The sequence below is a fragment of the Canis aureus genome, chromosome 1 (assembly GCF_053574225.1).
Source record: "Canis aureus isolate CA01 chromosome 1, VMU_Caureus_v.1.0, whole genome shotgun sequence".
Classification (NCBI taxonomy): Eukaryota; Metazoa; Chordata; class Mammalia; order Carnivora; family Canidae; genus Canis; species Canis aureus.
In genome coordinates, this window is record NC_135611.1 from 42,959,080 (window position 1) to 42,976,461 (window position 17,382).

The 17,382-nt window shown below is 36.5% G+C and overlaps 1 protein-coding gene across 16 annotated transcripts in view; it reads right to left on the reverse strand.

Annotated features, from left to right (window-relative positions):
• The window catches only part of SYNE1 (spectrin repeat containing nuclear envelope protein 1), a 448,999-nt gene that overhangs the window by 53,107 nt on the left and 378,510 nt on the right, over window positions 1–17,382 (reverse strand). For all 16 annotated transcript variants that reach the window (XM_077897071.1, XM_077897049.1, XM_077897055.1 and 13 more), the window contains 4 exons: window positions 16,712–16,837; window positions 13,400–13,555; window positions 5,425–5,583; window positions 2,085–2,251 (listed from right to left, as the gene is read on the reverse strand). In XM_077897071.1, the coding sequence (XP_077753197.1) occupies window positions 2,085–2,251; window positions 5,425–5,583; window positions 13,400–13,555; window positions 16,712–16,837 (608 nt within the window). The remainder of the gene's footprint in view (window positions 1–2,084; window positions 2,252–5,424; window positions 5,584–13,399; window positions 13,556–16,711; window positions 16,838–17,382) is intronic.

Below are 17,382 nucleotides of genomic sequence, written 5' to 3' on the forward strand. Positions count from 1 at the left end.
AAATCACCTAACTCATTTGATGTAATGTTGGCTAACAGCTGGGTATACACTAAGCTAGCTTATGAATAAACTATATTAAATTCAATTTAAAACATCTTCAACATAGTGTATCCCCCATTCTATACCACTGAACCACTAAAGATTAGAAAAGAACATTAACTAGTTTAACTGGATTACATGGCAATGCAAGCCAATCCATGAGTCATAATCTGACAAAAAAAAAAAAAAATCAAGGGATGTTTACCAACTGGGTGGCTTCCCTAAGAAGTGTATTTATAGTACAAAGGGCTTTGATTTGTCCTTCTGAATAAGATTTGGTTATCACAAACTGAGAAGTGAAGCTAAACATAGCAATGGGGTTCCAAAACCTACATATGCCAGAATATTTGGAAATTATATATATTTTGAGCTGAACCGTATGTTTCTGTCCCTTTGTAATAGCTTTACCAGGGCATTTAGCTTGTCACTTTACTTGATTTCTTTGCATGTTTATATGCCCACCATGAACTCCTCAAGGAAAGGGGCCTCAAAATATCTCAGAGCTGCTGTGAGCACTTTACAAAGGACTAGGAAATTAGATTGTTGAAATAATTACAGAATCTAATTTCCTTTTAATTGCATTCTTTAGAACAGGGACAGGAAGTCATAAAATTGGCAGACGGGAGCATGTAGTGCTCCAGAGCATGGGCTGCAGTCAGAGTGCAGGCTCTGCCCCTCAGCAGGTGTGTAACCATGGGCAAGCCTGGGTGTCAGCCTCTGCATCTGGAAAATGGGTATAATAAGAATGCCCACCACAAACGGTATTGTGAACAGGAAATGTGAAGACATATATGAAGCTGTAGGATGGTCATTGACACATACCAAGTGTTCAATAAATGTCTGCTATCAGAGTATTGTTACACATTTGAAAATTGGTAAACATTTATTCCATTTTTGTTTCATTATTGCTAAAATAAATCATAATTTCATCTTCTTCCTAAATTGGCTTCTCTCTGAAACTCCCTTGGAGAAAAAAAATATACTAGATATTTTCAGAATCAACATATGGAATTTTTGCCCATACACAATTTTTGTGGGCACACAGCATTCAAAAAGCACTATTTCATGCCCACATTCATGCAGCATGGCTGAGGAAAAGAACCCAGATTTTTAAAAGTGTATTCTCAGTTAGTTCCAAATGGCTGTGAATCAGAAGTATTTGTAACTTTCTACCTCTCCTAACTGCCGTACAAAAGAATGTCCATTCAAATATTCAAGTATTCATTCATTCATTCATATATTTATGGAGCCCAAATTGTATTCAGTTACTGTTCTTGATGCTCATGATATATGGTGGATAGATACACAAAGGTGCCTGCCCTTACAGAGCCTATATTCCAACATAAAGCCAAGTTCACCTGAAGTAAAACACTTACTTCGTCATTTGCTTTATATCAAACAACATAGTATCTCATTCATTATATCAGACTCTATATTTTTAATAAAAACCCTTACATATTTTTTCTTTCTTTACATTTCTGTTTTCCCTAACCTGCCCTTCTGCAACAGAAACTGAATATAATATCCCTCTCAGATACAAAGCGGATACTTATTAAAGCTAAAAACAAAATTGCAATAATGCAGATTATTTTAAAACTATGCTGAATGGCAATAATTAGCTTTATTCCCACTCTCTGGTAGCCAGAAATATGGTAGGAAAGTAATTTTATATATATCTTTTAAAAAATTTTTTGCTACTACAGACAAAAGTGCCCTCCATGGATACTAGTCAGCAGTTTTACTTCCTTCCTCATAGAAGGATGCATACCCATGAAGCCCTGAAATAAATAATTTTTTGGGGGAATGGGTTTTGTTTGGATATGACTTTCTTTCAGCTGAGTGAAAACACCACGGGATTTATTAAATAAGGAGAATTTCAAAGTTAATGAAACACATTTATGAGAAAAGCTAAACTAAAATGGCAGGATAAAGAACACACACACAGAGAGAGAGAAAGTCATTGGATTATCTTGAGCTGCAGTGAAAGATGGACAAAATGTTTTAAAATTCTGCACACATGTCCTATTGACCAGGATCCTTTTTACCTGGCTGCCATGAGATCCAGGAGATGCTGCCACCGGTCATTAACCTTTCCGAGTTTGTATTCAATCTCAGAGGCTTTGCTTTCATGGCTGGCTCTAGCAAGTCGTTCTCCCATTTGCTGGAGCTGTATTTTGTTCTCTTGGGCAACAGCAATTTCCTCTTGATAATCCTGCATAATAAATAGCAATCACGGAGATCAGAAATCATATTTTTAATGCATTCAGCCTGGCTCTACTAGAAACATGATAATTACTATTTTCTATTGCTTGGAATAGTTTAGACATGAGGAATACTGTGTGAATATCAGTCTATGTACACAAGAATTAGTGGTACCTATTATTTTCAGTATGTGCATAGACTCTAAATGGAATTTTCAAAGAGATCTTCTTAAAGAGAATTGAGATATTTTTATTTACTTAAAATGGGCATTAAAAATCAATAATGGTATATAAATAGAAATAAAAGAAGAAGCTTGAAGGATTTTAATGCTGGGAAATTATACCTTATTTTTATAATCACCAACCTGGTGTTATATTTAGAATCAATCCTTATAGTTGCTAAGAGGCTTAGAATATGTGTGTGTGCCTGTGGGCAATGCACAATTATATATGTGCAATTGACATATATGTGTATTTACATGTAAATGTATATTATGTGTTTCTGTTATTTGTGCAGAATGCTTTCAAAAATAATACTTTCATTTTAATGAGCTATCCTCTATACAATGTCAATATTTTACAAATAAATCAATGGAAAATTAACTCAAAAGAATAATAACCATTAGTCTTAGGGGATCAGTGGGTCTCACACCTTTTTCATTTATCCAGTATTCACTCCTCTTAAAGATTGTTTTGGATAGGGAAACACTGGCTTCATATGCAAGACAGAGGCCTCCAATGGTATGGTCTAAGTGATGATGAATGGACATGCCCTGTGCTCCTCAACCCTCACCACCTGACCAATGATCCTCTTACTCTTGCCACAGTGACAGAAGCCAATCTTCAGAATCACTTTTTCTTTTTCTTCATTTTGGAATCAAACTTCTGTCATGCCACATATATTATCTTAACAAAATAATATACAAAGACAGCTTAGAGGGTCATGGGCATTTTAATGCTCTCTTGCTCTAAAGTTAGTATGGCAATAGGGCTATCCTTTCAAGTCAGTTATCAAAGCAAGAGGCCCTCTAAAAATGGAGAAGCCAGTGTAGTTTTATTCTATCTTGGTGTTGAGTGCTCTTTTTAGGCCCAGAAACCTCACCCCACCTCACCTACCTTCCATTTTATGTTACTTCACCACAGTGGGATTCAATGGCCAATATGCTAGATGCACTCACACCATGGAGGCAAGCTCATAGAGATGTCTTTTTAAATCTCATAATTCATTTTATAGACAAAATAGTATAGCTAATATTTTAAAGATTATTTCTGACATTGTGCCAAAAAGTAAAACATAATTAGGTGAAACACTAAAGTTTTTCTAAATTTTTTTTGGTTTTTCTAAATTTTAAATTGTAATTGTATTTTGTCTAAGAGAGAGTTTTTTCCACACCCCCAAAATATGCATCTTAAATTTCATGAAGAAAATCAATAAGAATATAGATACACTTATCCAAAATTTATTGTATAGCAAGCTTCACTGTAATACCTATAGTATATTGTGTCCAGTAGAGCATTTCCTGATATCCAGAAATTATTACTGCAAGCTATTAGCAGATGTTATAGTGAAATCTGTATTATCTTAGTTCACATTTTAAAGGTTTACCATATCAAATATACAAATGCTTATTGCTAGAATTTGAACATTTTAAGTGGAAGTCTTAAAGTTATACTGCATGTTGACACTGGAGTTTTTTTTTTTTTCTCTTTATGCGTATGCATGGATAAAGATAGTTTTTCTTAATAATTATTTATATTTATTTTAGAATTTTAGAATGAATAAGGCTATAATCCATTTATTCAGTAATGACTGAGTACTTATAAGAAGCTCTGAGTTCAGGAGATACAAGAATAAACAGACAAAGACACTTCCAGCAAAGCTGACAATCTAGTAGGGCATCTACTGTACAGAGATAAAAAATCAGTAATGAGGGAAAGTATGGTGGAAGCCAGATAGTAATATGTGCTAATAAAGAACATAAACTAAAATAAAAATGATTAACTGTTCAAAATATGGAAGCACTATTGATATCACCAAAAACATTTTTAAATGCTAATAAATTTGGTCAGCCCAACAGAGACATGAAAAATGTTCTAGAGCCAGATGATATATAAAATAATTTAATAGTCATACATAACTTGAAAATAATATGAAGCAAAATCTCAGGGAGGTTTTTGTTCTTTTTTACCTTAAATTATTTATTTATTAGAGAGAGAGCACACAAGTGGGACAGAGGGGGAAGGAGAGGAACAAGCAGACTCCATCTGAATGAAAGCCCAAAGCAGGGCTTATCCCATGACCCTAGGATCCTGACCTAAGCTGAAATCAAGAGTCTGACACTCAACTGCTCAACCAACTGGGGTGCACAGGGAAGTTTTTGTTCTTTTTTTTTTTAAGATTTTATTTATTTATTTATGAGAGACACAGACAGGCAGGCAGAGACATAGGGCAGAGGGAGAAGCAGGCTCCCTGAGGGGAGCCCAATATGGGACTCGATCTCAGGACCCCGGGATCATGATCTGAGCCAAAGGCAGACAGACACTCAACCACTAAACCACCCAGGCACCCCAGGAAAGTTTTTATTCTTGCAATTGTCTGTGCATAGTGTTTTATAGAGAAAATGTCAGTTTAATGAATCCTAAAAATTTTTTCTTTTGGTTCCTCTCTAGTGATTTTACCTCTTTAAAAACAAAAAAACAGGACACCTTGGTGGCTCTGCGGTTAAGCATCTGCCTTTGGCTCAAGGCATGATCCTGAAGTCCCTGGATCAAGTCTCACATGGAGCCTGCTTCTCTCTCTGCCTGTGTCTCTGCCTCTCTTCTCTTTCTCTCTCTGTGTCTCTTATGAATAAATAAATAAAATCTTAAAAAAAATAAGAACAAAAAAACACAAAAGAAAACTAATACACATAAATGATTCCTTCTGAACAGGTAGCTAAAACGGGAAAACACTGAACATTTATCTATCAGCAGATAATTTACTTCATCATATCCATATATATTGTATATAAAGGAGGCCTTTCCATGCAAGTTTATTTTGTATTAAAAAGATAAAACATTTAAAAGATAGTACTCCTTTTACAGGAAAGTAATTTAATAATGAGTAAAACCATATTTTATACCTGTTAAAAGTACACCTAAGTGTTATGAAGAGTAAAAATATACATAGTTAGGCATCCTGTACCTTCTTGAGCTTTTCTATCATATCTTCAATGAGGATGTCTCCATTTTGAGAAACTTTGCTTTCCATCTGGGTCAACCATTCACAAAGTTCCTTGTTCTTTTCACTGAAGACTGCCCATTCATTCAATCTTTCACTTACTTGCTGCCGCCTTAAGGAGAGCTGAAAAGTTTAAATGGGAAAAAATGTAAAAGGATAATCAGAGTACAACTTGTACCCTGGGTCACGGGGGGTGGGGGGGGACCAATAAACTGAGTTGGGTGGAGGGAAATAAGCAACAGTTGTGCATGTCTTTAGGTACTGTTCCCTGAGTTTGAGACCCAGGAGGGATCTCCAGCAAGCTTTCACAACAAGGACCTGCTAATGAAATGCCAGTGGGAGGAACCCCACCCTGTATTTCCACCCCTCTAAAGAGCTGCATGCACCTTCATTTATTCAAGGTTCCAAGCAATCAAGCCTCACACTGAAATTAGTTCTATGCAGATTTCTACAGCAATATTTTTTTTAAAAGATTTTATTTATTTATTCATGATAGTCACACAGAGAGAGACAGAGAGGCAGAGACACAGGCAGAGGGAGAAGCAGACCCATGCAGGGAACCCGACGTAGGATTCGATCCCGGGGTCTCCAGGATTGCGCCCTGGGCCAAAGGCAGGCGCCAAACCGCTGTGCCACCCAGGGATCCCTCTACATATTGAATGTACTTTTACTAAAAGATAAGGAAGAGCTAGGAAAGAGGGAGGGATAGAAAAAGAAGGAAGGAAAGAAGGAAAAAGGGGAAAAAAAAGGAAGAAAAGGGGAAAGGAACAAAAGAAGGGAAAGAAAGAAAAAAGGGAGAGTGAATTGAATCTCAAGTGTCTGGAGAGTGGAGCAGAGGCGCACAGTGCAGAGAAGTCTGAAGTGGAAGACGGATCCCTGCTGCTCAGCTCTATACCGATCCTTTTACTTTGAGCAAGTTCTCTTACTTCTCTGCCTGCTTTCTTTTTTATTTATTTACCTTTGTCTTTTTCATTTCCTTCTTTTGCATAATGACTTTATTGAGATATAATTCACATACCATACAATATTGCTTAGCATAATGTTTTCAAAGTTCATCTATGTTGCGGCATGTGTCAGTATTTCACTCCTTTTAATTGTTGAATGTATCCCATCAGATGGATAGACAACCTTTTATTTACCAATTCATCTATGGATGGATGTTTTGGTTATTTCCACTTTCTGGCTATTATGAATAAGGCTGCAATTGTACACTTGTAGACAAGTGTGTGTGGAGACACATGTTTAGTTGCCTACGGGGTACTTACCTATGAGTAGAATTGCCGGGTTACATGTTGACACACTATAGAGTGTCTACCAATGTACATTCCCACCAGCAGTAAGGTATTCATTTCTCCACATCCTCACCTACACTTACTATTTATCTGTCTTTTTGATTTGGTCATCCTAGTGAATGTCAAGTGGTATCTTATTGCTATTCTGATTCATATTTCTCTGATGACTAATAATGCTGAAAATCTTTTCATGTTTCTTGGCCATCTGTATATCTTCTTTGGAGAACTATCAGGTCAAATCTTTTGCCCATTTTTGAATTGGGCTGGGTTTTTTTTTTTCTTTTTTAGCATTGAGTTGTAATAGTTCTTTATGCATTAGAGATACAAGGGGTCTGTTTCTTATCTCTAAATCTAGAATGTTCCAAAAAAAAAAACCTAGAATGTTCCTTTCCAGTATTTTAAAATTTTATGATTTCATAATACCCTTGTTTTTGCAGTGCTGCTTACGATACTAAGAAATATTTTTAGTTAAGCCAAGCTACCTGTTAGCAAAATATAATGTGATTTGACTGGCAAGAAGATGATCCTTTTTTATAGATGTTCTACACACTCATGTTGATAATGCTAGACATTCCACCAGTCATCTCATCGCATTAAACACCTACCTCAATTTTCTTTTCTTCCACCACCATTTTATTATGAAAAACATTAGACATACAGAAAAGTTGAAAGAACTGTAATGGTAAGCAGCCATAATATACTCCCTAGGCTCCAAAATTGTGAACATTTTGCTACATTTTGCTTTAATACATATATTCCTTTATCCATCAGTCCATTTTACTTTGTGATGCACTTCAAGCCAATTTCCTTTAAAAATGAAAATATTTCTAAGGTACCTTACACTTTCTAGTTAGCAATTCTGCCTCAGATTGGCTCTGCTAATGATTAGGTAAATAATAGTCAAGGTCCCACATAACCCAAAATGTCTATGATTCTATATCTGAGAAAATACCTGGTAATTAGGCTTTGAGAGCAGGTTCCCTATGCCTGGGCTAGCTCTCATCATAGTGAGGTGCTCAGATAGTGGGCCCCATAACCTAACATAGTTTCTAAAATGTCATCATTACAAATTCATTCTTTTGAATTATGATCTTTTAAAATACAAATTTCTCTGAGTAGGGTGACACTGATGCATCCATTAAGTATTTCCCCATTAGTAAAAATCAGCTTGTTTTCTTTGAGGCAGAAAAATACAGAACAACCAAAAAGCAGTGAATTTACTTGGGGTGGGTACTGGTAGGAATGGAAAAGGCTAAGAAAACATAGGTTAAAAAGTTTTGGAGACAAAGTTCACCTACAATAAGCTATATCAAGACAGCGCTGCAGTTAGGAGCACAATCCTTCCAGTACTCCCTACCTCTTGAACTCTGATAGCAGAGTGTATTCTGATCTTCTACAGGAATGCTACGATTTGGAATTTTGTAGTGGATATGACTTCTTCCCTCTCATTCACATAGCATCAGAGTCAAGAGTGTGGCTGGTCATTAAAATTCTGGTTCAACTGATGTCCAAACTGAAACTATATTTTCATAATTGGGACCTCTGAAAGCAACTGTTTTCTAAGAAAAGACTAAAAGCCCCCACCCTTCAGATTCAACATTAATAGTTATTGCTCTATGTATCTCCTTCTTTCCTCTTTCCCCAAATCATCCATGAGTAAGGATGAATTCTCGGACTTTCCTCAACAACATCTTCAGGGAAGATGACCACATTATAGAAAAATATTATCTATTTCTTTGAGAGGTGGGTTTTATTTTTTTAATATTTTAAATTTTTTTATTTTTTTTGAGAGGTGGGTTTTATTACCCCCATTCCAGAGAGAAGGTTAGACAAATTTGAGATATTTCTTTCTAGTCAGTATGAGACAGAATGAGCAAAGCTTGAGTCTTTGATAGAGGCTGTGATATAATACTATGATCAAATATCCAGAGGTACCTGAGATTCAAAAACAGTCTCTATTACTTACTAATGATATGACCAGGGCAAGGTTACTTATCTTCTCTATGTCTCACTTGCTTCATTTATAAATGAATTTTACATCTGTTCCAAATTTCATTAAGCAAATGTTTATTGTTTGCAGTAAATAAGTATCTACGATGTGCCAAGCACTGACATGTGTCCTGGGATAATAGGCTTATAATAGAATGCAAACAAGAAATTAATTTAAGAAAATAACCAGTACATGCTAAAGATTTAACAAAAGCTGGCCATTAATATACTACTACTCCTCCTCCTCCTACTCCTCCTACTCCTCCTACTACAGGACATCATTTGAGTTTTTTTTTTCCATCATTTGAGTTTTTAACATTTTTTCCACCTCGACACCCATGTATTCAATACCTCCGCTGAGCAGCTTGCATATGTATTTCTGGTACTTATCACACACCATGGAAGTGTTACTTTCATTTGCTCACTGTAAAGCAACAGCTGAAAGAAGAAACAGGTAGACCACAAACACAGTGCAAAAGCTTCTAAAAAGATTTAAATTCTCAGTGGAGACAGCTTTTACCTTTCAGTTTATAAAACTAGTGTTTAGGCTATATGATAAGTGAACATTACCACCCCTTTCTTCGGGTTTAACTGAAACCCTCATATTACTTATCAGTTTAGCACAGATTTATGTTTTCTCAAGAGTATAAACACTCTGCATTGTTAATAGCTGGCAAGTACCAGCTGAAACCTCCAGAGTGTGAGGCAGCTGAACAGGAAATACATCCTTTTCTACTTCAAATATTTTTGCCTTGACAATTTGAAAAACACTGAGCAATTACAATGATGATGTATTTATATCTCAACGAGAATTACACACGGATCTACAAACCCAAACAGGAATAAAAACAAATATAAGCTATGGCTGAATACAGACACAGCAAACTGTTTGGGGAGTCTATTTATGAACAGTATACTTTTATACGTCAACTCCCCTCTGAAACATTTACTTACACCGTGTCTTCCTCCTCCTCCTTGGTAGTCCCAATTGCTCCTGCCTTCTCACCCACTGCTTCAATTGGAATATGAACAGACTACCGGCTCTTTAATAGCGGATAATGTCAGGTTTAAGTAAAGTTTTTAACTTTTAAAATGAGACCATAGGCTCAAGCTCATTTCCTTTTGTGGTTTCATACTTGACAGAAGAACTCCGGAAACACTAACTCAAGAACTAGTAACTAATTTATATTCTCACTTATAGTTATATCCTGGCACCTTTGGCATGACTACTCCGAACTCTAAAATCTCACTGGATTAAATAGTATTTTTAGGTTGAAGCAATGTGAGATCAGTATGCTTTAGCTTCATGCCTTAAGACATTCAATTTAGAAGTTTCCAGAAACTATGTATTCAATGTACTTCCTCTTTTTTTTTTTTTTTTTTTTTTTACTTAAGTCTTAGTCTACTCACAGGTGAAAGGTATTCATCTCTTCATGGCATATCATATGATCAATAGCATCCTTCAAAATGTATTTCCAAACGGATATATCTAAGTCTCGTGAGCAATTTTAAACATGGAAACTTTGGCCCCCTTTTTTCTTTTTCCAGCTTTACTAAGATATAATAGACATATCACACTGTGTAAGTTTAAGGTGTATAGTGTGGTGACCTGATGCACATTTATACTGTGAAATGATTACCACAAGATTAGTTAGCACATCCATCATATCACACAATTACTATTTCTATGTGTGTTGTGAGAGCCTTTAAGGTATCACTCAGCCATAAAAAGAATGACATCTAGCCATTTGTAACAACATGGATGGATCTTGAGAGTATAATGCTAAATGAAAGAAGTTGGTCAGAGAAAGACAAATACCATATGATTTCACTCATGTGGAATTTAAGAAACAAAACAAATGAAGAAAGAAAAAGAGATAAAAAAGAAGAAGAAGAAGACTCTTAAGTGTAGAGAACAAACTAGTGGTTGCCAGAGGGGAGGAAAGGAGGAAAGGGTGAATAGGTGAAGGTGATTAAGGTTATTAATTATAACCACTTATAGTGATGAACACTGAGTAATGTACTGAATCACTCTACTGTATACCTGAAACAAATATAACACTTTATGTTTATGTTGGAATTTTTTTAAATAAATAAAAATTTAAATAAATTTTTAAAATATCTTTCCTCTTAGCAATTTTCAAGTACATGATACAGTCTTATTAACTAGAGTCACATTCCTATACGTTAGATTCCTAGAACTAATTCACTTTATAACTAGAAGTTTGTAATCTTTCTACCTCATGGCATTTTTACACAGGACTGGTTTTCCTAAATCAAACAAATATTGCACAATTATAATCTTCCTAACTTCCAAACTATTCAGAGACTATGTCATTATTTTACATTTAGAGGAACACAATGACATAAAATAAATGCCCTAAAGTCTTCTTTTAATTATTAACAGTATATATATGAACACTTACTTAGCTGTTCTAGGCACTGGAGAAAAAAGGAAATGGTCTTCATTCTTAGGGGTCTCATAGTCTTGAAATAAAGTCACAAACATTGGGAAAAAAAAAAAAGAAGAAGAAGAGAGGAACAATGCACCATCAAATGATGGCACAGGCCAAAAGGGAATTGGGGAATAGGAAAATACTGAGGTCTGAGCATCTCAAAAGGTGACATTCTAGGGATTGTGGCATTTGAAAAAAGGTGGGTTAAAATCAGAAGGGAAGAAATAGTCAGTCTAGGCAGAAGAGTGGTCTGAGTAAGGTCTGGGGGTAGGGCAGTTCATGACAGGTTTGGGAAGGGAATGGAAGCCATTATTTGAAGTGTTACCTCTCTGAAAGCTCTGTAGACATCAATTAGCCAGAGAAGTAGATATAGTATAATTAATTTCACAGGATATGCTGAAAAGTATTGGGTCATGAAGTAGTGCTAGATTTTTCTCAATTTTAAGAAAAACAAATGGATAAGGCTCATAAAAGTAACCAAACCACTGCTGTGATCATTTTCCATTATTTGTAACCACAAATTATCTTTCACTTACATGAAATACCCTGATAAAGTCCTTCCATTAGAAAATTATGTGAGAATTTACTGGATAGTTATGTATTGATTTTGGGTTGAATAATTCAGAGAAGAATAAAATATTGTGATTAACATTATCATATTGCATGTGAATTTCTCACTGTGTTCACTAAGAATATGAAGCTCCATGAAAAATGGCTAAATTAATTTTGAACTCAAATTACTCACATGTTTATGAAAATCATCTCTTACACTTCTCCCTTTTCCAAGTATATATTCAGAAGAAATTGTTCACACATTTAGGAAGTGTGCTCCAGAGTTACCCTCTGGCTCATGGTCTGAGAAATATCTTGGTTTTTATCTAAACACAGAGAGAAATTTACCTAACAACAAATTTCTTGTTGCTGTCAAATGAATCAGGAGGCTATAAGCCTCTTAATCTCTGTTTAATGTTTCCTGAAGCATGAAGATAAGTATCTCTAAAGTCAGGGAAAATGGGAGGGGAGGACGGAAGAGGAGAGAGCTCTAGATTAGCACACTTGGCCTGAAACTAGAGAGGCACGAAGAGACCCCTTCTCAAGAGCTCCTTCCTCATCCTTACAGCACTTGCTTCTCCCCAGCCAGCTCCTCTGTCTCCTCCTCTGCCTTCACTCAAGCTGCAGCCGCGTCCAATCCACCTGCTTGCTCCTTCCACACCAATCTGTCTCTTGTGCTCCCTGTCTCAGTGCTCAGCTGAAGATTTATCCGCTGCAACATGTGTGTCCTTTATTGCCTGCAGTGCACACTGCCCTGGGTTTGCTTACACTGCTGTACATTGTTTTAGCTTGTTAGAACCAGTTCTCTTCATGGCATAGGTTCTTCTGGACTGGTTTTAGTTTCAGCTCTGTTGTTAAATCGATGGTAGGAACACTTACTCTAGTTTATGAAATTCACAATTAGTGTGACTGATTCATTTACCAAACATAGACCACAGCCTCTCATGTGCCAGGCAATGCAGTCAGGTGCAGCAAGGGACATGACTGACACACACCCAGCCTCCTGGAGGGGATGGTCTCAAGGTCCTCAGTCAGAGCCTGTTCTTCACTTGTGTTTAATCTATGTTATGTTATTAATCTATGTTATTCTTCTTTGTCTTTGATTCCTTCTCATTGTCTTTCCACCAATCTCTTCCTTTCATTTCAAAATCAAAATCCAATCTGGGATCCCAATTTTAAGGTACAATGCACAAGAAAGGTACTTAATAAATGAATCACATGTAACTAAAAATGCCAAACACATGAATTCCTAGGAAAAAAATACTGTAAATCATTAGCCACAGTCATTCCAAATAAAAAACCATTTCCACAGTATTAGCTAAAATTGCAAATAAAACAAAGGTCTTTCATATGTTCAAAGTAAGAAACAGACCATCAGTACTTAGCAAGACTACATCTGTGAACCAAAAAACTATTTTCCCTCTTACAATATTATGTCAGCCAGTGAAAGGGGCAGCAAGAGAATTCAGTTGAGATGCATCTCAAATATAATGTTAATCTACAATATTCTCACAAAAGCCAGAGTTCTTCCTCCATGTATACTCTGAGTTATAGAGTCGATACAAACATGGGTCAAGCTATTTGACATTTCAAGTCATCTTCCAGTTTTCCACCTTTCTGAGCTAATGCTCAATGTAGAGTTTGTCTTACCTGGTGGCACAGTTCTTCCCACTGCCTTTGCAGAAGCTCCATGCGTTCATTCAGGATGGAGATATCATCGGCGCTGATGTAGGCACAGAGAGTATCCTTCAGCAGTGTCAGCTGAGCCATATCATCTGTCCAGCTCCCAGCTACATTTTCCAGCTCCTAGATTAAAAAAAACAAAAATGTGAATACTCACAAATATCTATCATAAACAATTTGTGTGTGTTAGGAATCTCCTCATCATATAATTATCTTTCCATCGCTTTCTATTTTCTATTTGAACATCTCACTTGGTTTATTCTATTTGCTCTGGTGTTGTCTGACACTTTGCCAAGTTCTTCTGATAAAATCCCAGGTTGTGGGGTGCCTGGGTGGCTCAGTTGGTTAAGCATTTGCCTTTAGCTCAGGTCATGATCTTGGGGTCCTGGGATCATCTGCATTGGGTTCCCTGCTCAGTGGGCAGTCTGCTTCTCCCTCTGCCTCTGTTCCTTCTCCCTGTCATATTTTCTCTCTTTCTCTCTAATAAATAAATTTTTAAAAATCATAAAAAATAAAACCACCCAGGTTGTTGGAAGAATCTTCCTATGATCTATTTACCTTTTAACTGATCATTGTGGCTCACCTTTTCTTCTTCCTTTTTTTTTTTTTAAGATTTCATTTATTTATTTGAGAGAGAAAGAGAGAGAGAGAGAGAGAGAGCATGTAAGAGCAGGAGGAGGAGCAAAAGGAGAAGCAGACTCCCCACTGAGCAAGGAGCCCAAAGCAGGACTCAATCCCAGGACCTTGAGATCATGACCTGAGCACTTGAGATCATGACAGGCACTTAACTGAATGAGCCACCCAAGTGGCCCCCTGGCTCATCTTTCCTAAATTGAACTTTCATTACTGCATGATCTCCTTTACTTTTAAACTGATTTCATAAATTGCTAATCCAGCCTTTATTTTTGTCCTGGGTTATTGATCATGTTAAAATATTTTCAAAAAACCAAACTTCTAGGTTAACTTTCATCTTCAAACACTATGCATTTACATTCTGCAATATCAACTTAATATAATCGCTGAATTGCTATTATTACTCAATTGAAAATAATGGACTGAATTCATTTCCTGTAGGAACATAGACTTCTTCAGGTTACTAAAGAAAAAATTATGTACTCTGTCCTTTTGGGAAATGATTTAAGAAAAAAATCCATAAAGCAATATTTGAATGAGTTGACATTGGATTTTGCAATGCTTTGAACCGATGACCAGTTTTGCAATTTGTATAACTCTTGCTTTTTGCCAGCTGTGGATGCTTTTAGATTCTGGCTAATTTTGTGTATAAATAGAGTATTTCACATGGCTTTTTCCTTCTCTTTTTGCCTCTTCACACAGGATACAAGTTTCCAAAGGCAAATGCAATTAACAGTAGTGTTTGAGGCTAACTTCTCAGGCAATTTAGGCAGATGAGGTTTTAGTCTGAATTTTCCAGGTAATTGCTTTGTTTTGCTGCTAAGGGTGGTTTAGGGAAGAGTAGCAGAGAGCTGGACCAAAATGCATCCTTTTAATCTCCAAGCTTAATAGCCGGGTATGTTTATAACTGTTGTATTTTGGGTGATGAGGTCCCATGGTAACAGCATTTGGCTGAAAGACCATCCCGGTGGAGTAAAATATGCAGTATTTCTGCTTATATTTGTACACATATTAAACTGTCATGCCAATGTAAAGATTTTCCCCTTTCTTTCCAATTTCTAGCCCCTAACTCCAACATCAGACATAATTCACAATGTAAGGATTATAAAAGAAACAACAGCACCACCAAAACCAACTGTTTCAGACTCACAGACTCTATTAGATGAGTCTATATGGTAAAAATACAGCCTCTGGATTCAGGAAGCCTTGATATTTACTAACACTGAAACATTATTAAACTTCTAGAAGCCTCAGTTTTCACATCTGTAAAAGGGAAATAACAGACTGTCCTCATGAGTTTGTGTTTCTGTCAACTAAGACAACACTAGTTTACTGACTGGCACATAAGAGCAGCCTAATAAATGCCAATTTTCTTTAATCACTTGTTATAAATTTACAATCACAGATTTAAAACAAACTTTTTAATATTTGCATACTTCTGAACTTACATCTCAAGATAATATTTTCCTCACCTGCTATATGATGTCATGTATATTACCCCTTTATTTTTCCTAAATCTGCCTCTTCTGAGTTTCAAAGGATATCCTTAAATTTTAATACTGAAGAAAAATTCTTACATCTACGCTTTTTATGATTTCAAGACTCCTTTAAAAATTAATTTTTCCTTAATGCTTATGACTTCTTAGCCAGAGTGAAGCAGAAAACTTCTGATTAAATCCAAATCATTTAAGTATATGTGAAGTTTCTTTCTAAAAGATTTATTTATTTATTTATTTTAGGGGGAGAGTGGCAGAGGGAGAGGATCTTCGAGCAGACTCTCTGCTGAGCACTGAGTGTGGAGCCCAACCTCACAACCCATGTGATCATGACCTGATCAGAAACCAAGAGTCACAGAGGCTTACCCAATTAAGCCACCCAGGCACCCCAGTACGTGTGAAGTTTTACAGCATTGCTCCAGAACAATAATTTGCAAATGATTGGGAAACACAGGGATGTGTATTATTTGGGGAGAAAAAAAGAGACATTCGTAAAGGCAGTTTTGACTAGATCTGCATACTGCTTGACAGAGAACTGCCGAACACTTCACTTGCCTATATAGGTATGAACAGAACGAATCCTCTGCCACCACATCACGTTAATCTCAACGAGCTCACGATGCAGGGAGTGGTCTATATTAGCTCCTGATTTGCTTTCAACTGTGATTTGAGGTGTTGCTCATGATCTCATAAATAGTTAGGGCCCTGATAACTGAATGACTGTGTGTCTCCTTGCTATTTGCATTCCTATTTTCCTTACAGAAGAGCCTACAGGGCAGGGTGTTCCCCTAAGGACCACTGTCTGCAGCATTTCCAGGCTGTCAGGACTAGACTATTCTGCTAGAACAACTCTCCAGTACAGACGCTTTAAAAAGGATTGTGTTTATTGCTTTCGACCCCACTTTTAAATATCTTTCAATGCTGTGTTTTATATTTCTCAAGATATAAACCATAAGCCAGTCTAATTTCATCAACCACAATAAATCAGCAAGCAAGCCTCACCAGAGTTGTCTGCCCTAATGCAATATCCAGGAACTTGTACCAACATATACACTGCTGGAGCAGTTTGACTAGCTTATGCTTTCAAAGGCAATACCACAACAGAAGCGCACAGGCCAGTGACAGCTAACAGCTCAATCCAGTCAGCTACCTTGCAACGCATTTGCTCTGCATGCAGCTCCTCATGGTGATCTGGAAGAGGCTGAGAAAGCTTCTTTTTGAAAGTTCGTAGTTTCTCCAGAGAATCAGCTATTCCGTTCTCACAGTTTTCCCAGTCCTGTAATGGGAGAAGGAAGAGATTTCATGGCTTTGTTTTTGTTTTGTTTTGTTTTGTTTTGTTTTGTTTTATAAGAAACTAAAACAAAAGATCCACACTCTTCTTAATCCCAGAGAAACAAAGATTTGTGGGGGGTCCACATCCATTGTCATGTAGGCAGCATCAGAGAGTTCAACACTTACTCTATGTGACTTTAAGCAGGTAATATGCTATGTCTCAATTTTCCCTATGAAAATGGGCATAACACAAACTCTATAATTGTTGGAGGGCTGGAGGAAGCCATGGCTGTGAACACACTAAATACAAGGCCCAGAATATTACAAGTAATCAAAATTGTTATTTGCATCTGAATCAATCTGCAGAGGTAAGAAAGTAATCACAGTATTTTGCCTCTTTTCTAACCCCACTATTAATGTGTCTACACTACCTCGGATGTTCTATAAGAGATCAAAAAGAGGATATGGAAATTCTTTCAGGATGAAATGTAAAAATAATATAACCCTGCCTCTGATTCAGCTCATTATATGAACACTATGAGGCACATA